This window comes from Tinamus guttatus, unplaced genomic scaffold (genome assembly GCF_059628265.1).
Source record: "Tinamus guttatus ecotype Peru unplaced genomic scaffold, ASM5962826v1 Tinamus_guttatus_pri_ptg000314l, whole genome shotgun sequence".
NCBI lineage: Eukaryota > Metazoa > Chordata > Aves > Tinamiformes > Tinamidae > Tinamus > Tinamus guttatus.
In genome coordinates, this window is record NW_028288848.1 from 11,093,492 (window position 1) to 11,120,068 (window position 26,577).

At 38.7% G+C, this 26,577-nt stretch overlaps 1 protein-coding gene across 3 annotated transcripts in view; it reads right to left on the minus strand.

Annotated features, from left to right (window-relative positions):
* Positions 1 to 3,709: 3,709 nt before the first annotated feature.
* MAPK8 (mitogen-activated protein kinase 8) overlaps positions 3,710 to 26,577 on the minus strand; it is a 43,541-nt gene continuing 20,673 nt past the window's right edge. Inside the window, exons 5-13 of one of the 3 annotated variants that reach the window (XM_088528746.1) lie at positions 26,383 to 26,521; positions 21,942 to 22,107; positions 17,181 to 17,252; positions 15,065 to 15,247; positions 13,650 to 13,774; positions 12,620 to 12,683; positions 9,351 to 9,428; positions 8,703 to 8,867; positions 3,710 to 4,549 (exon numbers count right to left, since the gene is read on the minus strand). In XM_088528746.1, coding sequence (XP_088384872.1) covers positions 8,722 to 8,867; positions 9,351 to 9,428; positions 12,620 to 12,683; positions 13,650 to 13,774; positions 15,065 to 15,247; positions 17,181 to 17,252; positions 21,942 to 22,107; positions 26,383 to 26,521 — 973 coding nt within the window. In that variant the 3' untranslated portion in view covers positions 3,710 to 4,549; positions 8,703 to 8,721. Of the gene's footprint in view, positions 4,550 to 8,702; positions 8,873 to 9,350; positions 9,429 to 12,619; positions 12,684 to 13,649; positions 13,775 to 15,064; positions 15,248 to 17,180; positions 17,253 to 17,605; positions 17,678 to 21,941; positions 22,108 to 26,382; positions 26,522 to 26,577 lie in introns of those variants that run through there. The other 2 variants (XM_088528745.1, XM_088528747.1) reach the window with 2 other exon arrangements.

Below are 26,577 nucleotides of genomic sequence, written 5' to 3' on the forward strand. Positions count from 1 at the left end.
TCTTTTTCATGTGCCTGTAGCATTTGGACCAACTGGGATAGACTGCTAAATGCAATGCTTGGAAGTGTAGATGGCAGTACACCAAGGAAAAGTGGGCAGAAGATTTCTATCCACGGCTCAGAAGATACCATTCTCTGTGTCTATACTGTTTCCATGTTTGGATTTACTGCACCACCCTTCTGCTGGGTCAAGGACAACGTCAAGGCGTGTGAGGTGGGTGAGACAGCTCCAAGTAATGGACAGGCTGAGCCCGAAGCTGTGGGGCCTGCCTGGGGGACCACAGTTCTCGTGGGGCACCACATTCAATATGGTTCAGGGTGCACAATTCATGAGAGGTATTCTTCCTCCCTACCCCCTGCATAAAGTTTGTTCAGGTTTCTCAGCCTGAAAGTGGCATTATCTTATTGAGCATGTTTTGCAAACAAAAATCTACAGCTGGAAATGATGGAAGTTCTCACAGTTCATTAAAGTTGTCCCTTACACACTGAGCAGTTCCAAGTGCTTCACGAAAATGTGACTTATTAAAGTATATGTAATTAGCCATAGAACTTTAAATATTCATATATTGCCCTAGGTGGTATTTTTTGAGCCAAAAACAGAGCAGTATTAGCTGCAAGAAAGAATCTCGTGAGTTTATATGTACTGATCAGACATTAAGGCAGGAGAAGAGAGATTCTTATCAGTAAAACACATCAAAACGATTTTTTTTTAAAACTCAAAAAATGAATACTGTGGTTTTTACTATGAGAAATGAGTGCTTGATAAGGGAAAAGGTGGGACCCACCTTTAACCTTCACAGGGCTCTCTGTTACTTCCCTCATGCCACTAGATGTTTTTGTTAGCTCACAAGGAAGCGGGGAGCGGGCTAGGGGAACCCCAAGCAGCCAGCAGCCCAACTTCACTGCCTCTGCTCCAGGGACAGATGTTATCAGAATGAAGTTGTAATTTCCACTAATTAGCAGGCAGGGCTCACTTCCCTTCATGAGACCTACGGGAAGATGGTTCTGCTGAACATTTGTAGTGCCCTGGGGCCCAGAGAGCTACCAGCTGCTTCCTGAGCTCCCCTGGGCAGCCCAGCGCTCACAGCAACGTTCCCTCTCTTTTGGCCCATGCCCTTGACAGTTGAGGCAGTTTGAGATATGCTGAATAGAAACATTTTTAACAAAAAAGTGCCACAACATGAGCTGCTTAAAGGGAAAGTATAAACTGTAGTGAAGGTGCTAACCTTAAGTATTTTCAAAAATGATCCAGAGTTGTCCTATTTTCTTGCTAGAGAAGACAATAACTCACTGTCTGGAGATAACCTGAGAAAGCACTTTTCTAACTAACAGTGCTACCTGTCACTAGTGACTCTCTCTTCACCACCTCAGATATACTGAGGTGTTGGAACATGTAAATAAATCTAGTAGGTAACTTGGCTTCTATCTTACTTTAATGCTTTTCCTTGCTATTGGGATGCAACTGAGCAAAAACAAGCATTTTTTTTTACCCTAATCTTTATTGACTAGCGTAAGGCAGACATGGTGGTGAAATAACGTACGCACTGGGTATAGGTAAGTTCATTTATCGCAAACCATTTTTCCTTATTCTTTGAGGACTATGCAGCCAGCTCTGCATCCTTCACTTCCCTTGCTTGGAGGCAGCTGGCTGTTTGCTGGGAGCATCCTGCCACCTGCAGGCAGTAGCTGGGACAGGATGGGTCTTTATTTGCTTATTTCCCTTTAAAAATCTTTTGGAGTTATTACAAGTGGTTGTGCAGGGTGGACACTGTCCCCTCTAACACAGCACAATCACAACTAAGGAGCAGCTCTTGTAGTAACAAGGAGTTTGGGCGGGAGGAGCTCGGTGGCACTAGGTAGCGTTAAGGACTTGTGCCAGCCTCAGGAAACAAACACTAGTAACAGAGCGAGCGTGAGCTGGGGTGCAGGCCGTTCTCTGCAAGAGCTGGGACCCCAGCACTGCTAAGAGGAGGCAGATTTACCATCTGGGACATTAAATCCAAAACAGTAGCAACCAGGTTATTTCCCTAGCTTACTTTATCCTTATACCTAACCTGAGTACTTTTCATACAGTTCTTAGCCTCTATATATTGCATAATAGCCTGTAATTACCAAGCACAGACTAATACCTTTACATTTGGTTCACTACAGACAATAAGAACTGAACCAAGCTGACTGGCAGCCTAAGAAAATAAGTGGGGGAGCACCTAATATGACTCTGCTGGGTAACTCTTCCTGAAAGCAGTGCAGGTGGAATTCTAAACATCCTTTAGGATGCCTTTCTTTAAGACTTTGACTATCTACATGCACAGCAGAATGAGGGAACAGCTCCCCTCTCCCAAATTTTCAACTCAAGGACATACTCATCTATTGGCTATACCTCATAATAATAGTCTGGCAGCCAGGATCAAATTAATTCATATTTTCACTTTCAAGCGTCAAACTGTATCTGCTTAAAGCAATTAACTGAACTAACCTTTTTCCAGATGACTGTCGTACTCCTGGTTGTTATGAGGAAAAAAATTTCAGGTCCTTTCCAAGATGCAGCACTGCAGTGAAGTCACAAACAACCCATTCATGCCAAGTGTACCACAGACCTTCCTTATTTTACAGCCTTCCTTTTCATGCAACTTTTTATTACAGAACCCACAATTAAAAATACCAGCCTGGAAAAATCTCTTCCAGTATTCTGTGGGCATAACGCAATGAAAACAGACACAACACAACACAAGCATAGGCTTGGGGAAAAAAAAAAAAAAAGCCAAACAGCAGCATTTCAGAAAAAGAAAGAACTTCTCTACATCTCCATGGCATTTCTACTACAAAAAGGAGAATTAATCTTGGCAACTCACTGAATTACCTGTTTGCTGAAGAGGTCTGTGAATGCCGGCAGCGCTAGGGAGGCTTTCCACTGTGCACTGTAAATCAGAACTATTGTCTTTATGTTATCAGTCACCTACAGACAGATCCTGGGCAGAGGTAAGACTAGCTCAGGCCTTGCTCTGTACTGGTGAATCGCCTGGAATCAGCTACCTAAATAAGAAGAACGTGCATTCCTGAGCCATTCCTGGAAGGGGACCTCCCGACTAGCGGGTTACACAAGTCGTGCTGCACTCCCCACCCATGGTCAAGGTGCCTTCCCCTTAAAGGCAGGGAAGACACAGATGCAGCCAAACACAACTGGAGGCACCCTGAATCTTTGTTACAAGACTCCCTGAGCTTGCTGGAAGTGGAAGCTATGAGATACATCAGGATTTGGCCATGCTGTGGTGGTCCCAGGGCAGAGAGAGCTCTTCAGCACTTACAAGTCACATCCCTTGAGGCTCGCTGTGACACTTTTGAAAACTCTTCCCCAAGGCCGAGCCCCTGTGCCCGTTCCTCCTCAGCAGGGCCCTGGCTTACCTGCTCCTGCCGCGTCCCGGCGCCGCGTTTCCAGGCGAGAGGCAGCAGCAGGGAAGGCCGAGGGCTGCCCGGCTGGCTCCCCCGCGCCTGCTGCCACCCGCCTGGGGCACATCCAGTGCCCACGGGAATGCAGCAAGAGCAGAACCACGGCCCTGCCCGCACGTGAGACCCACAACTTACACGACACTTCAGCACTGTTTAAAATTGAGGCGTTCGCAGGAAGGACGGATGCTGATAAAACTCCAACTGCAGCCCCAATCCAGGATGTGCTGTTCCAGCCTAGCAATGAAGAACACTGAAGTGCATCGTGGTCAAACAAATTTTTTCTTTTTTATTTAAAATATCATTATTACCAACTGACATACTAGATAACAATGTATACATTCCAGTGGTGCACATGTAATGAATTATGGCATGAATGACTTACTTAAAAGAAAACCACAATGTTCTCAGTAATGCCCCACCAACAGTTTATTTGGAGGGAAAAAAGGAAAAGCAGGAAAAGGTATCAAATGTGGGGAAGAAAAAAAAAAATACTGTTTACCCAATATTTTAATGGTGTGGCTTCTCCTTCATATTTCTTGGGACAAAATAAAATTAAGAATACACTTCAAAAGGGGCAGGAGAAATGATCACAATAACTTTTTTTTCTCAACTTTAGTAATAAAAGCTAAAGAACTCTCAAAAATAGACTAGATATTGGGCCTACAAAAGTAATTCATCTGTATGCAAAGCTTACCAAGAATTATTCCTTTTGTAAAATGTAAAGGATGAGCTGACATTACTAGTAAGCTATTTTTACCTACAAAACCAGACTACAATAATAAAATCACCAATTTACAGCCAACACAGTATTCTAGATGTACATTATTGTACACAAGCTATATATTACACATGAACATCTTAACGTGAAATATATAAGAAACATACTTACTCATATTGTCTCAACATTGGCCAATAGGTTTATTTGCCTAGAGGAAGTGTATTTTTCTAGTTCACATTCAGTGTAGTTCCAATAGCAAGGGTTAGCTTTGCTTACTTAAGAAACGTAGAAAGTTTGTGTGAGGTAGTTCGAGAAAAACCTAGCTTAAATTTTTAACTGTGACAGTGGAAACACCATGTGAAGTGATCTGATTCATAACATGTTTCTGTAATGCGGAGAGGGCTAAGGAAGAGGAGGAGAAGGGAGGGAGAGAGATCACTTACTGACATTATCACTTTAATCCAGTGCCCTTAACTAAGAATAAATTAAGCGAATTAAAAATTTGGGTAGCCAGTTGAGTCTCGCCACAAGTTCTGTATTAAAGCCTTCTTTCTAATCCTATGACAATGCAGCCAGCTCTGTTTTAACCTTAAACCTCAAACTAAGTACACAGGGCAAAACAGGTAGCCCAAACCATTAACAGTCAAACGGGGTGTAACAGCACAGCAGCACTGCTGCCCACAGCAAGTGAAGTTTTCTTACCTAGGAGGAGTAACTCACTGTCTTTAGCTACTCACACTGTAAGACCAAGCGTAAGCTGAATCTTCTTTCCCACTTAACCCATACAGTTAATTGACAAAATTCCATCTTGGGTGTTTGGGATTACTGTACAAGTAGGAATCTATCCACTCAGACAAGCTTGTGATCACTTTCTTCTTCACCCTCTGCTGACTGCCATATACATTAATGCAGGATTATGATATTCGTGCAAATGCCTGTCATGCCAAGTGCATAGTTTCTAACTGACTAGCTTCTGCCTTTAAGGACACAACTCTCCATAAAACAAACCCTCACATCCCTAACACTCCTTTTTACACCAAGTCAGAGCCACCGCCACGGCCAGTGGCACCTCAGCTCAGCGATCTCGTGCGCACCCGTTAACAGGTAACTCACGCTGCTCCCACCAGCCCATCTAGCAGGAATTCCTGTCTAACAGACACCATCGTGGCCGGCAGGGCTCCTAAACGCAAATCCAGGCCATGCCCCAAGCTGGGGCAGCCCTGCGGCGCCGCGCCGTCCCGCTGCCCGGACACGCGAGTGCTCACACAAAACAGCCCTCTCATCCGCTCGACCCAAGAGAAACCCTCTGAGCAACCGTGCAGCGCACAGCAGCAGCATTAACCTTTCCTCTCTCCCTCAGTCTAGTTAAAACCGTGAAGCACCTACTTCCAAAAACCGAGCAGATCTCATCTGTCTGTCCTGCCCTCGACGCCAGCCGCAGCGGACCCGAGATGGTGGAATTAACGTTGCTGTTAATGCTCAACCGCTGACCTCCTCTGGCAGAGGAAACAGCTCACTACCAACTTCAGTGCACGGGAATGGCTCTGCAAGGGGGAAATCGCATGCCCTTTAGCAAAATTTATTCTTAGGAAAATATTTTGGAATCATTTAACAAAATAAAGTTCAAAAATAATTTAGGAATAAAACTCTACAATGTATTAGATAGTATAACAGTGAACAACAGAAAGACAGACTAATACACCTGAACTCTAGCTACTCACCAGTTTACTATTTGTGATAGTGTTTTCCTGAAACAATTTTATATTTCAGCAAATAAAATGAGAAGTTAAGAAGAGCCTATTATGATAACTTGGATACTAGAAATCTGATTTGCTCATCTTTGAGCTTTGCCCTCACTTTGATTTGCACAGCCTACAACAACCAAAAGGTAACACCACTGTGAAGATGGGGCCAAAAACAAACTACAGGTTGTAACAGGAAAAGCTCCGACCTTGCGGATATGACACCTCACTTCATGCCAAGGACTGTCCTGGAGAGTCCCTTCGTGAGGCCTACCTTAAAAGGAATGATGCTTAATTCCCCTTACTGCTTATAAAGTCAGTCTAGTTACTACTGCTGCCACCCAGTGGTGAAAGACTAGACTCAGCCTGTATGTTGTTTAAAAAAAAAAAAAAAAAGGGAGAAACTGTTTCACTTAATATTCACTGTAAGTCATATTTTCTTGAGGACACTGGAAAGTGATACCAAAATGATTCTAAAGTATCAAAATATTTCAATTAACGCTGCAATCTAGAGGGGTTCAAAATCAATTTAAATACAAATGATGTTTATCAAATTTTGTTCTTAACAACATTTACAGGTATTAGAAGTCAGTTCTGTCATTATTAACTTAGATATACTTAGCTATACTGGGTTAGCCAGAATATCATTTGACCTTATCAAAAAATGTAGTACTGTTGCATGCCTCAAAATTTTGGCTTAATTCACAGCTTAAAATTTGATAAAAAGTTACAAAATAGACTGTTGGTCTCTGTTCAACATGAGCAGATTTCCTACGTTCCAGTGCTAGATGCATCCAAACATGTCCTGCCTGTTCTGAGGTAATACACAATTTGGCAGGAAGCCGTAAAAATAATTGCCTTAACTAACGTGGTTTAGAAAGGCAATATTGAAATATCTGATGCAAGTGAGGAGAGCAAAATTTCACACATATTTCACTTACCAGCAGTCTAGCCAGGCCAGGAAAACAACTGTGCAGTTTATCAAATTAGTCATCATTGAGACATTACCATTCCTTGTAACCCTGTAGTTTTTTTTTTCTTTTTTTTTTTAAAGACATCTGTTAAGATATTGAAAGCATTACTATCATTTCCATCTTTCCGAAACATTTTGCAAAGGTAACAACCTCCAAAAGTTATTTATTTTACCCAGTGAACTGCAACACCAATACTGAAGAGCATTGGTACCTTCTCCTGGACCTCAGTAGCCAGTCATGCTATTTGCTTCTGCTCTGTACCTGGCAAGACTTCTGAATTTTTTAGGCTCATTTCTGAGTATCACTAATTTAAATTCCTCTTCACATTCTAATTCACTACACAAAATGTGCATCTACACAAGGCAATCAATTATACAGCCTAGCTTCACTAGAAATTTGCATTTTCCAAAGGAATAAATTCTGAATGATTGTTTAACTCATACATAAACTTAAGTCAGTTATACATAAATCATTATGTAATTATAAAATGTAAACAGTTAAAATACTTCTGTGAGGAGCAGCACCATTTTACATGACTATTTAGTAACTGTTCTATATATTTCAATATAACTTTTGTTTAAAAAGTGTATCGAAACCTGGAACTTCAGTGCTGAAAACTACTGACCATTTATGACTTAAAATGAACCATTATAAGATTTCTGCTACACTGGTCTCATGGTGAAGTGAAAGAGAAAAATATTAATTTATACAGCACTATTTTCTCTTCCTTTGGATGGCATATATTGCTCACTTAATGCACCAGCTACGGAAGTCTTACATCCTGAGGTTCTTCTGCCACTTCATGGTTTTTAGCAGTTGATTTAGCTGGAGAAAGAATGGCTGAAGTTTTGCCCCTATTGCATTCACATCGCTGTTTCTTCTCCCCAAAATGCACTCACCTTAATAATAATAAAAAAATAGTAGGAAACTGAACTCCCAAGAATCACATCCTACATGGAAGTATAACTACAGCATAATCGTTTTCCCTGTTGGCAGTCTAGACATCCTGGATACACCTTGTTTTGTGTGTATAAATAGAGGCTACAAGCTAGAAGTAAACAGTTTATTTGCATTGCAATGTATTATTCATGAAGTATCCTCTTGTTTTACGGTGATCACGAGATTTGGCATGCCACAATTCTGCAGAAAACATCATATTCCTTTGCTAGGCTAGACATTTCTGCAGTTTTGAAGATATGCTTTGCTTTCTTAAGTTTGTAAAGCCATTCAGATGAGGTTAATTTGCAAAGGATTGCATACTGTTTCTCTAAAAATTCACTAATTGCTACTTTTACTGAGATATTATAGGCAAGTGGCCAAAATAAGAGGATTTTATTCACTGCCAGCACTACAGTAGTATGCCCAAAACTACAGCTGGCTACACTGAATTCTTTCCCCCTCCACCTGGATATGGACATATGACCAAGCATAAAACTTGGAAGGATATCATGAACAAAACATCTGGAATAAATTCTAATAAAAAAACTGAAAACCTATAAAATCTTAAATAATTCATGATATGGTAATGACAACATTAACATGTGCTTTCATAAAACAAATCTTAAAAATTCAGTAAAAAAAGATCAGCAGCATAATAGTAAAGCAAATATGCAGATTTTAAAACCACAATAAAAATTATCAGGTTTAATATTTTACAGAGTTAATTACAGCAAAAAAAAGTGGCTGCTTTTAACACAACTTACAGTTTAAAATTACAGCACTTTATGATGAATCCTACGATTATTTCTGAAAAAACACTCAAAAATACCACCAACTCTTAAAGGTGCCCTATCAACGACTAAAAGCATCCCTCCCCTCCCACCCCCCAAAAGACCAAGTAGTCATCTACAGCAACCCAAAGGTCCAGCTGATGTTTCTAGACTGCTGTCTGTATCGGAGGCCAATGTTGGATCTGTTGACATTGAAGACACATCATTGACAGATGACGATGAAGATGGATCTTGAGAGCCATTGATCATTGCTGCACCTGTGCTATGAGAAACAAAGCAGCAAATCAGTTGCAGATACAGTTGCATGGCTCAGTACTTGCATTAGTCTGCCTCCTCCTAATAGTTACCACTTGTCTCTGTTGATCACTATGTAAGTAGTGGTTATATCATTATGTGATACTGCACCAGTTACCAGTCACACATCTAAGCAGGGACAACTAGATTATGGCAATAAGGTACCAGTATATTCCTGGATACTTCTGGAGGAAAAAACATGAAGCATCAGTTATACGGAGACAATTACAGAGGAGATTACCAGATTAATAAAAAGAGATATTCCACAAAGTAATGTCAACTCTGTTCATACCATTCAAATAAGCACCATCTCAAAGAGAATGCAAGAGCTGACAGGTCATGGAAGAGTCAAGCTTTGAATTTCGTTACTCTCAGATATCTCAGATTTACGGCCTCCTGACCTACAACTCAGTGGAGCTCTGTACTGCGCTTTTATTGTAACCAACCTAAAGGGGCTGGTTGTCCACGTATAACCCCATTCTTGGTTCTTTCCTCCAGGTCCATGACTTCCTTGTATATCAACTCTGAAATACAGGGAAAGAAAGGTAGAAAAATGAAATCTGCAAACTCAAAATGGATAAGCAATCTCTTATTAAAATGACCATTTAAATTTCACAAGTTTATTACTGTTTGGAATTAGTTTTGAACAACACACTATTGGCTTCCAGAGAGACTGGAACAAAAGGAACGAATACAAGCTGATACAACAACACACAGTTCTTTTTGTTGGAGCTGGCCTTGCCCTCTCAAGAACAGCTGGTCCTACTCTAACCTACCCTGCCAAAAACTCCCCGTCCCTGAAAGTTTACTGTAGCTGCACATCACAGCTGCATTCCTTCAAGAACCACTTGGGCAGAGCCAAATGCTTCCTAGATAGGATGAGAGTGGCTGAATATCACTTCTCTGAACAAGCCTTTCACCCACCTGCAGTGTAAAATCCTCATTTAATAAGCCAGTTGTGCTGGTATAATATATAACTGGCATCTCAAAAGTCAGAGCTATGTACAAATTTGATAGGCAATGTTCTGAAAAAAAACAGTTGCTTTGGAGAAGTTTTTCAGCTCTGACACCAATTCTTTCTTACCTCAATAAAACATTTCACATACTACATCTATTACTTTTTCCATTAGGTGGCAGTCTCGATCTGAAAGAAATTCAAAACGTTTAGAATTTGATCTGCCTTTTTTTTTTCTGCCCTCAGAAAATCTTTGCCCAACGATGGTAACTGAGCAAGTTAGTCTTGGCAAGCACCAGTGTCCTCAGGAGAGGCCAGACCACAAACTACTGGAAAGATGAGAGGAAAAAACCCCCAACAAACAAGCCCAAACTGCACTGCAATCCTCCCAACACACACTTGCCACCAAATTCCCTTAGAAACAACATGTCCATGAAGAGGTATACAGTTTTTGCATATGGGTAGACACTCTAAATGAAAGAAGAACTGTATCTTCCAGTTACAGAAGTTCTTCATTCTTAAAAAGGATGCAAGAGCTACTAGAGCGCTTACAACCTGGCTCATACACCCTGTGCACTGGGTGGAATGTTTCTAGGCTAATGGCAGCTTATTACCCAAAAGAGACTTCAGCTGTGAATCCACACAAGTAACAGCAGAAGAGAAAAAAAAAAAAAAAAAAAAACACACAAGAGATACAATTTGTAAGAACCGACTGCCAGACTACTACTTCCTATAGGGTAATCTAATGTGATATACAGACAGTTTGAAAGAAAAACTAGGAACTGTAACTTTGAGGACTTGTAACAACCTTGGGTGTAAAATGAAATCCATGTTGTTTGACACACTTCACTTTCTTTTAGCAGGATACCTGCCTAGCTGCTGCTTCAAAAGGGAATGAACTTCCCTTGGGAAGAGGATGGTGACAGAATTTTCACTGTTCTACTACCTCTGCCTTTACAATTAAAACCCGCTCACTAATAGAAAGATGATTTTATAGTGTTATAGTATTAGATTTTACAGCCCTTCTGTCCAAAACAACAATGAAATTCTGTCAAAAATGATCTATGAAACATTTTCCCTTCTTATTTCTCCTTAGGGGAGAAGTAATGCACCTGCCTAGATTTCTTCAGCACAATGCACCAGACTACTCACTGCACTAAATTCTTGCTTAAATGCCACATTTATAGCCTCTCTGAACACCCCCAAGATCAATGTTACCACTAATCCTGCTTAAAAGTCTGCAGTTACTGAGAATTGAAATATTTGGGACAGAGTAAGCAAGCCACCTAAATAAGAAGGCCACGCTCACAGTGACCGGGCACGGTTTCGTCCAAGGCACCACCACGTACGTCAGGGACTCTCCAAATGAGCACGTGGCCCCACAGGGGAACAGCCCACAGCTGCTCTCATCTCCGCGAAAAATGTCACTAAGAATTCAGGTATTTGTCCTGTTTTGGCTCAAGAATAACCAATACGAAGCCAGGAACACACTAAATCCTCCGGTATGCTGAATTAATGCAACAGTCCTCTGAATGACCTTGTGAGGCAACTTCCTATCTGCAGACATTTCCAAGTAAATAAAGCCTCCAAAATCTTTCTTTTCCCTCCGCTGCTTAGCCTAACCATTATGGTAGGTGACAATAAAGGAGCAACACATTTTAGAGGTGGCTATAAAAGCTCAAGTTCTTACATTAGATCAACTACTTACTTAAGAAGAGCTCTAAAAAATATATTTAATTTCTGAAGAATTATCACATCATTAATTTATTATCTTCTGACTTGTCAGTAGCAACAGAGGAAAGCATATGATACAAATAATACATGTATAAAAGACACCTCCATTAGAAGCAGAGATCTTATCTACCTTAAAAGTAATGTCCACAGCTCTTTAAAGCTCAGTGACTGTCTAACCTTCCTTAAATTCCATGAGATACAGGAGAGTGTAACAAGGTTATGAATTATAATACATCAAAAGCTTCCATCATGTTATCAGTCAAATAACGGAAGTCAAAGCAGTATCAGCTCCTTGCGGGAAGAGATTTCCTGCATCCTAGGTTCCATGAATATACACTGACATTTCAGAGCGGAAAAAAACCCCATCAAGAACAGAGGCTCCTCAGAAGGCTTCGTCCTTCACAAAAGTACATCAGGAAGAAAGCCCATTCTCTTGTCCCCTGGCCGCAATGCCCCACAGGCACAGCTAGCAAGCTTTTGTACTTGGGCTGCTATGGAGGTTTAACTTAAAGCCATCTGGACTAACTGTAGCATGACTAGAGCTAGCTGCACTTTCTTTTAGCACCAAGACTTCGGTAGCAGCACCCAACTCTTGAGAAGCAATTGCAAAATCAACCACAAAACAGGCCCGATGTTCTCTTTATACTGCATAATTTTATACCTCATATCTGACCAGGAAATACAGACACTAAAACAGCACTGAACACTAATCTGGCTACTGGGAGTACCAGCTCTAGGCTGTATTATGGTCTGGTGTGGACAGCTCGAGCTCAGCTACATCCACAGGATCCCACAGGTGCCACCATCAGCATCTCCCACATGACACCACTCTGTCCCTTGTCACGCTCCTCACGGCAACCGCCCTCCCCTCCTCTGCCTGTGTGACGGCCACCAGAGCCACCGTCACCAGTCCTGACCCTGCCAACCACATGAGCTGTTAGGCTGTTCAAAGGACGTTAGGAACAGTGATCCCTGGGGCCAAGCGTACTTTAAAAAGCCTTGCTATACTTAAAAGGTTATTCTTACCTTTCCATTCTTCTATCGTGTGCTCCCTCTCATCTAACTGCTTATCTGGTATCTTTGGAGGAGGCTGAAAAACAAAACTGACTCATGACAAAGTAATTCAAAGAGATATGAAAATGGAATAAATAAAAAATGAAAATAAGAACTTCAGAATATAAACCCAATTTTAAAATACTTTATCTATTTAATGTTCTGCCATATTTAACTTATTTTCTAGATGCCACTTAACATTTTAAACTTGTTCTGATTAGTAAATCTGCTTACATTATCACCATAACACAGCCTGGTAAAATAGCTTGCAGTCTCCAGCCTCAAATAGCCCTTTGTACCTTTTTTCCGTTAATTACTAATTCTTTCCTTTCGTTTTATAGGTCAGCAGAATTCTCACAGTACCATTTAGATAAAGCACCTTTTCCCATTCTCAGTGGGCCATCGCTCAATACCATTCTCTTAAAAAACAGCAAGGCTTTTCTCAGCATATATAAATAATCTTGAACCTAGTTTTAGAGAAAAAAAAAGTTACTCTCCCCTCCCTCTCTCTGTTTTTTTTTTTTTAATAGTGTCAATAACTAGAAACTCAAGACCTTGTACTCACTTTCTGCTGGAACACATACGTTTTAGATTATTGCAATTGCTACAATAGGAGAATTTATCTAGCCAAGAGGTAAATACCTCAGAATTTTTAACAAGGGCAACCAACCCACACTGAAATAAACAGAGCTCAAGAAAGGACACTTTTGTATCAGAGGTTTTAGATGCATTATTAAATGCCCAGCAAGTTATATACAATTATACATGAATAAACATGCACAAAGAGATATAGGTATTTCAGCTGTCTGCAAGTCTGTACCAGTTCTAATAAATATGTTCTAATAGATACACCACTAAAATTATGATTATAGCTCAGCGAAGCTTCTAGTGATATGGTAGCTCAGGCAATAATCTTCTTTCAAGCAATTAAATAAAGCATCAAAATTCTAAGTTTGCTTTAATACAGTACTTGGCTAACTGGAGAGCTAAAACAAGAACTTACAGCTTCTGCTTCTGAGGGATCATACCAAACATTGATGTATGGGTGCTGCAGGGCTTCATCCACAGAGATTCTTTTAGAAGCATCTATAACCAGCATTTTTGATAGCAAATCCCTTGCTTGACTTGCTGCAAAAGTGAAATTGTCTATTTAGACTAGTGCCATAGGCATATAATGCAGTATTTTTAAGTTCTGAGAGAAGATTTATGGCAAACAAATCAAGGCTTAATAGCTATATAGTCCTCTCATTGTTTGGAGTTTAGAAAAGTGAGTAAACAATTTTTTGTGTATTCTATGGAAAAAAATATCGATAAAGATTGCTATGAAAAATAGCTTAACACCAACGCTCTAATGCTGCATAGTCTTCGTACAAGCAAGCACAGACACAAAAATATCCCCTCTTTTTGTATTTATCAAGCTTCTTATTGGGACATAAATTCTAAACAGCAATTAAAAAAAAAGTCTCAGGCACCTAATAAAATAAAGTCATAAAACAGAGAGTTTAAAAATAAGGGGATGACGAGTAGTGGACACTGACAGAACCTTTTTCCCTGACTTCTCCTTTTCTTTCTCAGAATAACAGCATACAGTAAGTGAATACCAAATATTTCCTTTTTTTTGGGGGGGGGGGGGGGCTGGGGGGAGGACTTGCTTGAAGCTTAGAAATTTTCAGCCTGTTTGTAATTAATATGACTGTGCTGACGGTCTGTAAAGCAAGCAACACGTAAAGAAAGATTGCTGAGAGATGAGATACAGTAACTCCCACCAGGCAAAACAAATCTTAATAAGCTGAACAGGGACAAGAAACAAACTGTAAATAAAAGAGAGGGAAAATATACCAACTAATTTCTTGAAGACAAATATACAGACAGCTAAATAAAGAGATTGGTAAATCAGATGGATGAAAAATTTCTATATAACATGCCATACAGCCATCAAATCATTCCTCTGCTTTATCTGATCCTGCAAAACTGCTCCTCCGGCACACTTTCATTCTTATTTGTTCAGATCCCTTTCAGAAAAGGATAAAAGTAGTTCAGACTCATCCAAAAGCTAAAACAATCTCTAAGCAGACTGAAAGTAATTGTATGAAGTGACAGCATTTCACCAGATGAGAAGCAGAGGGATAACACTTGTGAAGTATTGGAATGGCAAATGCTGATAAAGGGAGGGATTGTTTATGATGATCCAAAAGCAGGTATGAATCTGGTATGTTTGGTATAGCTACTCAAGGTATGGCTGGAACTTGTAGCCTCTTTAGTTCTGAACGATTCAAAGGATATGTTAGCATAGGCAGGAGATTTACATATGGCAGAGAAGGCAATCTTGGGAAAGGGAGACAAAGGAAAGGACACATCCGGGCATATTCAGAAGTTCAAAAACTTCTGAAATGTTTAACAAGCAAAAGACAACCTTACCTTTAAGTTTATTGTGCTCAGAATCAGCTGGGAAAAGGACATCTGGAAAGAGTTTCTCAAAACTATATCCAGCATATTTAGGTCTGTTCTCCACATAAGTTCGGACTGTAGGCTGCAATTTCTTCATAAATTCAGGGCATGGTGTTCCTAGCTGCTCTATAACTTTATTCCATTGATCAATATCTAAGGTTATGCAGCTAAGAAAAACAGTGTCTGATATTCAGCTAAAAAGTTATGTTTAATCCACATGAAATATGCAAAAGAGATAAAATATAGACAATCATAATGAAAGAACAGGTTCATATCATTAATCATGCAAAACTATAAAGAGTAATCAAGCCCCAACATGTATTTTACTCAAAATTGTAAGAATTAACCAGCAAAGGATATATTTCTAAGAAATGGAGTAAATGAAAAGACTTTTATGATTTACTTAACAAGTTCAAATAAAGTTTTTCTTTTTTTTTTTCCTAAAGGGATCCTGCAGAAGAACTTGCTCTTTGATCTAAGCCCATGTTACACAGTAAGCGAGCTGTGAAACATCTTGCAGGCACTTGAGGGAACTGCCACGTGCAGGAGCTTCCTTCCCTGCTCCAGGCCGGCCAGGAGCCGCGTGCAGGCTCCAGCCGCCGGGGATATTTCGCTGCGACACAGCGCAGGGCGCTGGGGGCCCATGACGGCCCCAATCTGGACCCCACAAGTCAATGAGAATTTTATCAAAGGCTTCAATGCAGAAGCTAAGTGACTTGAAGGACACATAATGCACATCCTAATTAGTAAGTTTACAGAACTTGCAGAAGAATCCAGCAGATGCAAGCATAAAAACCCTTGTTTGGCTCAGGAATTTTTAGTTGCAGGTGGTTAAATACTGGGAGAGGATGCAGGTGAAGTTTGAGATATGCTTATCTAACTCGTACACTCCTCCCAGCTGTTTCTTTTTGGCTACTTTCAAGGATAGGATATGGAGCAGGCTTAACTTCACACCAGCACATGAACAGTGCTTTCCAACAGTGGAATATTTTTACATAAAGATTTTACAGTTCTTCTGTTCTGATTTACTACAGACCTAGAAAAAAAAGTGTTGCCAATGTACCACATTGAGGCTAAACTGAAAATCCATGCTAGCAAAGCAGATTTATAAAGCTAGGTAGCGCAACCAATGCAATGACAGAGGTGCATGAAAGTAAGGATTCCCTGCATCCCCTCACTTCGCCTCAAAATCTTTGCCTATAAGTTGCAGTGTATCCAAGATTAAGCAACTAACCTGCAGCAAAACCAGGAAAGGTATCTCATAGCATCTGACTGCAACTGGCCTTTAACTTCAATGAAACAAGTAAGATACCAAACTCTAATCCCCCTGATTTTGGTGAAGATACAGAGGGTTTCAGTTTTATTTGCAAGCAACAGATCCTAAATTGGTAGTGTGGCTAACATGGCACAACCCACACAGACATAAGCCATTCCTGGAATAGAAACACGTAAGTGCTAGCTACTTCAGAAAGTTATTTGCAGAATCATTTTTGCATAGAGTAATATAGAACTCCAGACTGTAGCCATTTATCTGGTTAGAAAAAGATTTCTATCTTCTATAAAACACAAAAAATAACAACTGCTAAAGCCCTCGGATACCAAAAAGGATTAATAAATTATCACATAAAAATGAGCTTCAAAGCAAAAATCAATTGATGTGAATCACTAAAGCATCATCTAAACAAAACAAAAAAACTGTCTTAAATGTGACAACATCCAAAAACAATGGTAGACACTATTAAATTGGGAAAATAAATAAACAAACAAACAAAAGAAAAAAGGAAAAATAAACCTGTTTGCCCACATATTACTTTGTCTATTTTGCTAGAGTTTCTTAGTTTGCATTCATCTGTATAGACAATAATACATGCTAATGCTATCTGCATTCTTGTTCTGATTTACATGGTGTAACTGCAGTCATTTTTGCAACATCTTGGAATGAAAATCACAAACTTGCAAATTTTATTTTTAAAAGGCAGTTTAAAAACAGTATTTTAAAAACTACCTTAACCTGGAATTAAATTGCTGCAGTATCTTTTGACGTCTTATATCTTAAAACTACAGCCTAGGTCAAAGGTAAGGATACGATCTGTACCAGGAAATAAAACACCACCTTTGATCATTTCTCCCATGATGCACCCAACTGACCAAATGTCAACTGAAAACAAAAATGCAATGGTATTAACATAAAAGTTATTAAAATAAAGTAAATAAAAATACCTAGACGCACAGACACACACACGTGAAGTGATCATAAAAAGCGTGTGTAATGAAAATGAGTGAGGACAAACGTGTGCTAACTACAGGACCAGCAGAGACTATGTCCTACTGCTAGGTGCAGCCTCAATATAAATACAGTTCTCACCTCAGCAATTTTTTACGTGTATCACAAGAAAAATTCATGTCAATTTCACGGGAAGATTGTACAATGTGCATTTTCATGACAGAACATTAAGGAAAAGGTTAATCACTTCCTAGCTGATTCAACCTGCTGCAGCAGCACAAGGATACAGTCCCTTCCTGGAAAGAGGATTTTGTGGCAAACCATTTCGCCCATAATGCACCCCACAGACCATAAATCCACTATGTTTGTAGCACAAAAAGAAGGAAAAGCAAAGCAAACGGTCATTTAAAATGAAAAGAAGCATAACATGATTGCATCCTATAAATTGCAGAGACAGCACAGGAAGAAGAGCAAGTCTTTACATTAATCAGTGAAACCATTTTGAAAACACAGTGTACAAAGGTTGTTAGCTTTTAACTATCTCAAGTGAAAGGCAGCAAAGCAGCCTGTCATTTAACACAGAGCTCAGTAAGAGGAAAGGGGGCAGAGATGCACACGAATGAAGCTGTATAAAGCTCTTCTTCAAGTTCTGAGGCTTGCAAAGCTGGCACTGCCAATAAACTAAATTGAAGCAGCAAAGATAAGTACATTTCTTAAAACTAATTCTGAAGTAGTTATAGGAATCATTTCAAAAGTAGCAAAGTAAACTGACCTTTAAAAATACAGCACATCTAAATCGCTTTTACTTTGAGGAGCAGCATTAATTAGGTATTGCATAAGAATTTGCCATTGAGTATTTCCTAAAAGTCAGTTTAGCATGCATTCCTCTCTCCCTTTAAAGAAAGGGCGATCGGTAAAATACATTCAGTAAAAGATCACTTATAATTTTAGAAGATCAGTTAATGACAATTTTAGAATGCTGTTATAAGTCTTTTTACTTTAAATAATTGGTTTAAAAGTATTTCTGCAGTTATGTTCAAATAAGATCTTACACAAAAATTTATGCAATAGGTTTTGTACACAGTACATATTTGCTACATTATCTTAAGATAAATCACTCGGAAGACATACTGAAAGATGCACAAGATTACTGTTTAGAGGTATGCCATTTTTCTTCTGCTGCTTTCGGAGATAATGTTGACTATATGCAAAAGTTTTCTTGAAATCTTAATGATGAATCTGTATTATTATGAATAGATTTGCATCAAACATAAGATTGGCATGTATAAAGCAGGAAAAAAAATCAATTTCAATTAAAACAATTGAATACTAAAAAATCGTATGTAAAAGTTCCGAGGGACTTAAGCAATTTTAAGCAAACAACATTGGTTCTTTTTGAAAATATTCCTCCTTTTCTTGCTTAGAATTTCCTCTGATATAGCACCCAAATCATATGAAAACAAATCACAGTTGTATACATTAATAAAATTAATGTATACATTAACAAAATTAAGGGCCTGGTTCATTTAAAAAATGATTGTCTACATTTTATGATTAATCTTTTTTTTTTTCCCTTTAAAACTCCTCTGATATTTAAGAAAAGTGCATTTTGCTTGACTCAAAGACCCAAAGATATGAGGCTAAGTTTTGAATTTGGCTATTCAATTAAAATTCTAAATACTGGCTTTTTCATCTGCAGAATAATCTCCTGCTTTCCCAATCCAAATAAACTCAAATCCACTGTAATAGTTTGTGTCCAATGTGAATAAAACACTTCTGCAATTGCATGGAAAATCCTGGGAAGGGCGATAATATAAGTCAAGCATTTATCTTCATGCATCAGAAGACAAATGAATTGAGAATCTCAGAAGGACATCAGAATCAACCCTCTGCTCACCCTTCAGGACAAATCTGAGGCATACTGGGACCTTCTGTTTGTTGTTTCAATTAAGCAAACAAAAGATGTCTGTTTAATAGTCTTTTTTTAAATGAAGCTAAGCTAACTTATCCACAGAGGACTGTCCTTGTGAAGACTATTATAGAAGATTTACAGTAAAGTCTAAAGAGAGGTTTGAAAAATCCTTTTTAAGGTCTACTGTTAGTAACATAGAATATATTTTATATTTTAAAAGCCTGTCCGATGTGAATTTGCTATTTTCTGTAACTCCAAGAGAAAAAAAAAAAAGAAAAAAAGTGAAGTTGAAACTAAGTGCACAGAATAGGAACTTTAAAAGGGATTTGCTTTACATGGCTTGGGCGTTTCCTAGCTTTTTAATGAATGTTCCCTAAAAGCAAGGTGCATAACTACACACAAATCTAAACATTTTAAGATACAGAAATTAAATTGAACGTACCAGGCAAACCCTTCTGTACTACCGTACAGTGTTATTTGGGTGCTGTGACCAAGTACAAGCTCCTGAGTTTGCAAGGCTTGGCTTCTTATCCAAACGTGTTTTATCCCCTTCAGAGGTAATTCTATTTTCTAGTTTTAACCAAATTAAATATTTCATATACATATGTAATATGCAGCAAGAGTACTTTTCTACAATATGCATCTCCATCATCTAAATATATATTGCAACACTCCCACATTTTGTTTGAAGGTACAATTTAAAAGGCACTAAAGCTCGATAGAGCTGTCATCTGATCCTGTTAAATTAAACTAAATGTTAATCTCTCCTTTACTAGTTAATAGTTAGCTGTCAATTTTCAAGACCCTTCGATTTACCTGGGAACTAAATATACTAACCTTCAATTCAAATGTAGGTCAGAAGGGCTAGAATAAGCAACAGTACTAAATGATGGGAACCCTGGGCAGCCCGTGGCACAAAACATTTGAGGAGAGAAGCAGTTGATGTAAATAATCTTCTAATGACGTCCCTGCCTGGACCGGGCTCCTCCTCAGGGCTGACTCCTTGCAGTCAGCAAGACGGCTGTCAGTGTGCTAGCAGCAGACCTGTCCTCTCCTACAGCTGGGCAACTCTCACCAACCAAGTCATTCTATGTTTCCTTGTAATTAGATAATGTTTTGCTAATAAGCTTATCCTTCTCCTGCTTTCAGATACTCCCTGCTGTGCAATTCAGCTAAAACCAACTGAAGTACATGCAGAATCCAGGGTGTCTTTTGACTCAGTTCAGCCCACTAAGTTACTTTTTAAGTTATCTTAAAAAGAAAGAAAAGGAGAGAAAGAAAAGCTTAAATACAAGATGTCTGCAAAACTTAAAACTCCAGCAGTTAGAAATGAACTTTAGGCTCTGACTCAACCTCTGGCTTCCAAGTTATAGAAAAAATAGTCAAAAAAATAGTCACTGTGGAAGCCATGGAACTTCATTAGTCATGCAGACTAATAATCCATACAGAAAATATACACCATTGGCTTAGGGGGAATCTATTCTCATTCCTCTGAGCTATCATCTTCTACCGTTAGCACCAATAGGAGTTATTATTGTTTTCATTTTAGTAAAATCAGATCTGAATGCTCCTGAAAGTTACAGTTTACATAGAGCCTGTAGCCATTTGCCTTCATGTTGCGCAGCTGCCGGGAAGTCTTGTGGATTATAGTGCCAATCGTGAAAAACAGAGTAAAGCCCCAGCTGTAACCTCAGGGGAATCGCAGCTCACAAAGCATCAGATCATGACACAGGGCTTGTGGCAGGTCTGATCAATACTGAGTCTAAAACACCTCCAGCAGACGGTGACCAGAGCGCCCTGCGGCTCCTGGGGAAGCCAACGGGATGAAAAACAGCGACAGCAGCTGCAGCCCCATCCGGGAAATGGCAGTGGAACTGGGACCACTACAGTTGGATTTCAGGAACGCTGCATTATCTCTGTTTCCTCAAGGATACCACGTGGGTCATTTGAAGGATGATTACGTAGCTGATTACGTAACGTTCCCTCATCTTCCCTTATAGCCTTCCTCATTTTCTTACATAAGATACTGGGAGAAGGGTGGGGGACACAAGCCAGGTACCAAGAGAAGGAAAGTGTCTGTAAGCAGGGGGACAAAATAAATAATCACCTCTTTTGAAATTTCCTTTTCAGGGACCTCACAGAATCCAGGACACTTTGTGCCAGTACTCTGCGTTTGAAGTGCACTTTTTCTCAAGTGCCATTAACCAAGAACTTCACGTCACAATTTTTAAAATGGGCTGGTCACAATAAAAGGCAATGCCACAGCAGGTGACCTGACCTCATTCATGTCTGAGTGGGCCATAAGTTCCGTTATCTCTAAAGGCTGTATTGAATATAGTCATGTAAAATTATATTTAGGATATGCATTACTAATGAGTAGCAATTTACAACTTTATCAGGAATATAATCAGTGAAGATATATCAAGGTATGTAAAAAATGCTAAGAAAATACATTTCCAGCTCTTCCTGAATGAAGCTTATTCTTCCAAGTAGGCTATTTAAATTTTTAAACAAACAAGGCCCTCAATTTCTTTTCCTATTAATGTAATGTGTTTTGTTAAATAAACAAATCAGTGTAACCAGGCTGTGCATTTTGGTTGCAGTGCTAATTTATAAAATTTCTACAGGTTAAAAAAAAACATTAACATGTAAAATGTGGTGTGCCAAACAAAAAAATAAAGCTATGCCAAAGAAAGACTGTATTTGCTGACCGTTTTCTTTGTATCCCATCCCTAGGATGACCTCTGGTGCTCTGTAGTAACGAGTCACTACATAAGGCGTCATCATAAAACTAGTTCCTGCAGTTCTGGCCAGTCCAAAGTCAAGAATCTTCAAAGTGCAGTCTGATTTTACTACTATATTACTGGGCTTTAAATCCTTTAAAAAGAAACATCATATATGACTGCTAAGACAAACACAAGTACTCAGTGTTTCACATTTTTAAAAGATAATACTGCCAACCCACACATACAACTACATCATTTGTATAACTGCAGTGTCTTTTCCCCTTGTTTAATTCATATACATTCAGCAAACTCTATTCCTTATGTTTCTAGATTAGTTAACGATTAAAAAAGAAAACCACAATTAGTGTTACAGATATATTAGCAATGTCTGAAATAAACTGAGGTTAGTATGAAATGTTAGCTCTGGGGGGAGGACTAGAAACTCTCCACTGGAACAACAGTTGTTATTACAACGCAGGTCAACACAACAATTGTGAACTCACTTGATGCAATAGTCATCACAATATAAAAATTATTAAATTCAACATATGAAATTAAAAATAAAAGGTTTCTTTATTATTAGAGGCTACATTACCTCTTGCGAACCAATGCAGGTGTTTCTCTGAACAATATGGAAATCAACGCTCACAGACATCAACACTTAGGATTTGTTTTACATCTATAGTAAGTTTTGATGACCAAACCCGAAAGGTCACCAATGAAAAACTGCCAAATACTTTAAAATAAGAGTGAAAACTGGCCTGATAGACTTTCTTTGTAAATATATTCTCTTCACTTGAATTCCAAAATCACTTTTCAGTTTTCTGCTGCCTCCTATCTTCTCACTCTTCCAGGAAAAGTTAAAAAGATTCTAAATTCACACTGACACTCATGGCTTTGCGGTGTCTACGTACACAGATGCCACACAGGCATACTCAGTTGCTAGCTCAGCAGGTCCTTGCATACAACTGAATGTCACAGAGCAAACATTATCAACAACTTCAGAACAACTCTGCCTTAAAATCATCATAAAATCATGCATTACAGACCATCAGAGACAGGCCTGAATCCTTTCTGCCTACAACCTACCAATATTAATTAGATCCTCACAAAAAAAAAAAAAAAAAACATGCTCTCACACAGGACTCCAGCATTTGATGCATTTAACCTGATTACCAGGCCTGCCTTTCACTATTTCATAGACTTACAAGTTACCATCTGCAAGATATATTTAGTTTGTATTTGAATGACTTTGTATGCAATAAAGACAGAGAAGAAACCACAGGCCAGAGAACCATCTGAAGCTAAACAGAAGTGTAATGGGTAATTACAATTTTAAAGTCTTGCATACCACACACTCACATTTTTCCAAATCACATGCAGACCTTGCAGACAACTTTGGCTTAAAAGATTCTCAAGTGCATTAAGTTCAAGTACACATTTCACATATTTAATATGCACATTTCTGTTTCTGCTCTAATCCTATTTATCAGCTTTATTTTTACACATTTGTATTATTTGGAGGGTTTTCATTACTGAACCTCAGGCACATGCTCATGACGTTAATCACATTTATCCTCCTCAAAGCCGCAGGATTAAAATTGAAAATGTTAAGAAATCTTCACTTCACAAAAGGAAAAAAAAAATATGGGAACAAAATGCAAGGGCTTACAGATTATTGCCCATCCTTAATTTTTGAACATTATGTGACTGTCACGAAGCTCAGGAACATGTTGGAATACAGGAATTTGGAATACAAAACTCCTGCCCTTCAAAATGCCAGAGGCAAGCACTGACCTGAACTGAATTCCAAATTCAAACTTCCTATGTTTTAAATATATCAGAACTCTAAAGTTCCTATAAGAGTGATTAAATCAATTGGGCTGTACAAACCTATCCAGGAACTATAGCAGAAAATATATCACCTAATGTTAAACATATAAAATAGCAGTGCTTAAAAATCAGAGATAATTCATGGCAGACTCCCCAAGAACTAAGCAGGAATGGAGAGGCATCTCTGGAGAGTAATTCATTACCATTAGACTAAATCGTTTTTTGAAGAAGTCTCTTTCTATACAAAAATTTGAATGTTGAGCTCACACAATTAGGCATCTTTGGTAAGTACTGAAAAGCAGATAGGAGAAAACAAGGCTTCAGAGCCTCCATGAAAGACTGTGTCCTTCAGCAAGTCAGTGAGGCACAACTGCGGTTAGCCATCCCTCCCGGGGTGCAAATGGAAATGAATGTGCATCTATCTCTACACTTGCTGGAGAGCCCGTCTCCACAAAAGGCTTGAAATACCACAGGGTTCATTTATCAACCTCTGCTAAAGCCAGTGTAAAGTCAGAGCCAAATCTTTATGAAGATCAAATCTTTATCTACTCATGTGAAAGCCAAGTAGGTCCTCTATTACTTCAATGCAAAACAGCCTAAAGCTCTTTCAATGTGATCCCAGCTCCATGTCTGTAGAAAACCTATTTCTGCAGCAGGCAGTATCAAACAGTCCTTACAGAGAATATGAAAGCTTTCGAACTTCAATCAGCTTATTTAAAAAAAAATATAGAGATATTCATTAAGATACTATAGTTATCTGAAAAACTGAACCAACTTAAAAACCATGCAAAACTACTGACAAAAAGGCTCAAAACTTAAGACTAAAGAAATACATTAGACCAATACCAAGAATGCTCCAAGAGCAAAGTCATATAGTTTCAATGTAGTAATTAGCTCTAGTCCCTAAGGGCAGTGCTGCTGAAAGCCCAATAAACTGGTACAAAAAGTTACTACTGCAACCACCTACATCCCAGGTGAAATATGCCCCCCTCATCATTAAAAGCTCTTCCAGACAGATCAAATCTTGACACTCTGCACCTTTAAGTGTAAAGGCATAATATATTGCAGGTAAATAATGTAACCGTTTCGCTACAGAATAAATCTCCTAACAAGTATGGAAAAGGGTTGTCAGATGAAAATCTATCATAAGGATCAGCAAGTGAAATGTACCTGCCCATGTCCTTCAAAAGCATTCATGCATACATGTTACTATTTGCATAGCAAGTGTCTCTGTAGTCAATCTCATTACAATAGCTTATTCTTAAACTTTATATTCCTGCACACTACGAAGCATCTCAAAAATGTCACCCATATTTACAAAGGCAGGCATTCTACCCTCAAAGCTCCTGCCTGTACTCCCACCGAACAACAACTACCAGAATATCTGCTTCTTTGCTAAATATGTACAAACATCTCCATTTGTTCATGTTCAACTGTTCTTGAAGGAAGAAGCTCCCTTCTATCTCCACTAAAATCCATCAAAATAGAAACTCTTACCTACTCCTACCCACTGTGTATAGAATAGGCTATTTTTTTTCAACACACAAAAAAAGGCCTTAAAAAAAAAAAACCCTTTTATTAGCACACAAAGGGCTGCAAAATATTAGTCATATACGATACATTATTACAACTCCAATGGGAAATCAAATTTTCCCTATCATTCCCAGAATAATGCCAGCAGCCCACGGCCCCTAGCATGGCATCTCCTCATGAAAACGGCTGTTGGAGCAACCCACATGGCTTTTCACCACTTACTTTCCTCTCTACATCATTCTCGAGGAAGACCACATGGGACTGAGAGGAAAGTAACATGAGTAAGCTTATTTTTCTTCTGCATCCTTTCAGAGATAGAAACTTACAAAAAATCTCCCAAAATATTATAATGATAAAAAAAAAAGTTCTAAAAATACAAGTTGGCAGATTCCAAAAATAACAGAAAATATTTCTGCAATTTTACAACTAGGTAATCTCAAGCAGTGTTTAGACTACCTACAAACATATAAGATGTTGAACTTCAATAAGAAATCTTATATTAAATTATATATATTAACCTTGTATTAAATTAAATATATTACAAGCAGTACTCAGTTTTCCTGGAGGCAGCTTGAATGAATGCTTTGTGACATGCAGCTGTATTAAGTTCCACTTACAGGTCTTCATCATGAACTGTTTATCTGGAGATTTCGGATGTGTATTCATTACTCTGCTAGTAAAAGAGGTGAAGCAATAAGGGCAGTTCTTTCAAAAGATGGAATTTCAGGTTTGGTTATCAAAGCAATAAAGGCAGAGATGGTTTCAGATGGTCTCTCCTGCCATGACTACTACAGATAGATTATTACATAGAATGAGAGGAGATAATGTAACTCACTGTAAAGATGTTTGCTTACTTATTCTGTGTAGATTACTATCAAACCCAGGAATAACATTCAAAAGATTAAATTCAGAATTATGCTAAAAAAGAAAAAAGTAATTTCTTTTTATCTTTCTCTCTGCCTGAGAAGTATTTTGTGCTATTCCTGCTTTTTTTCTGGCACTTTTAAACAGCCAGGACAAAAGCAGGTGCAATGCAAAACAACACAGCAAGCTCACTTACCCTATGTATAATTCCAGCTGAGTGAAGATGTTTGATGCCACAAAGCATTTGATAGAGAAGATATGACATTCGTTCATGATCTAGTTCCATCTGAATCACTTGGCAGAGATTTGCATCCATGAGCTCCATCACTATGTAACTTAGGAAGCAACAAAAAAGAATAATCAGATAATACTGCCATTTTATGGTATTCTT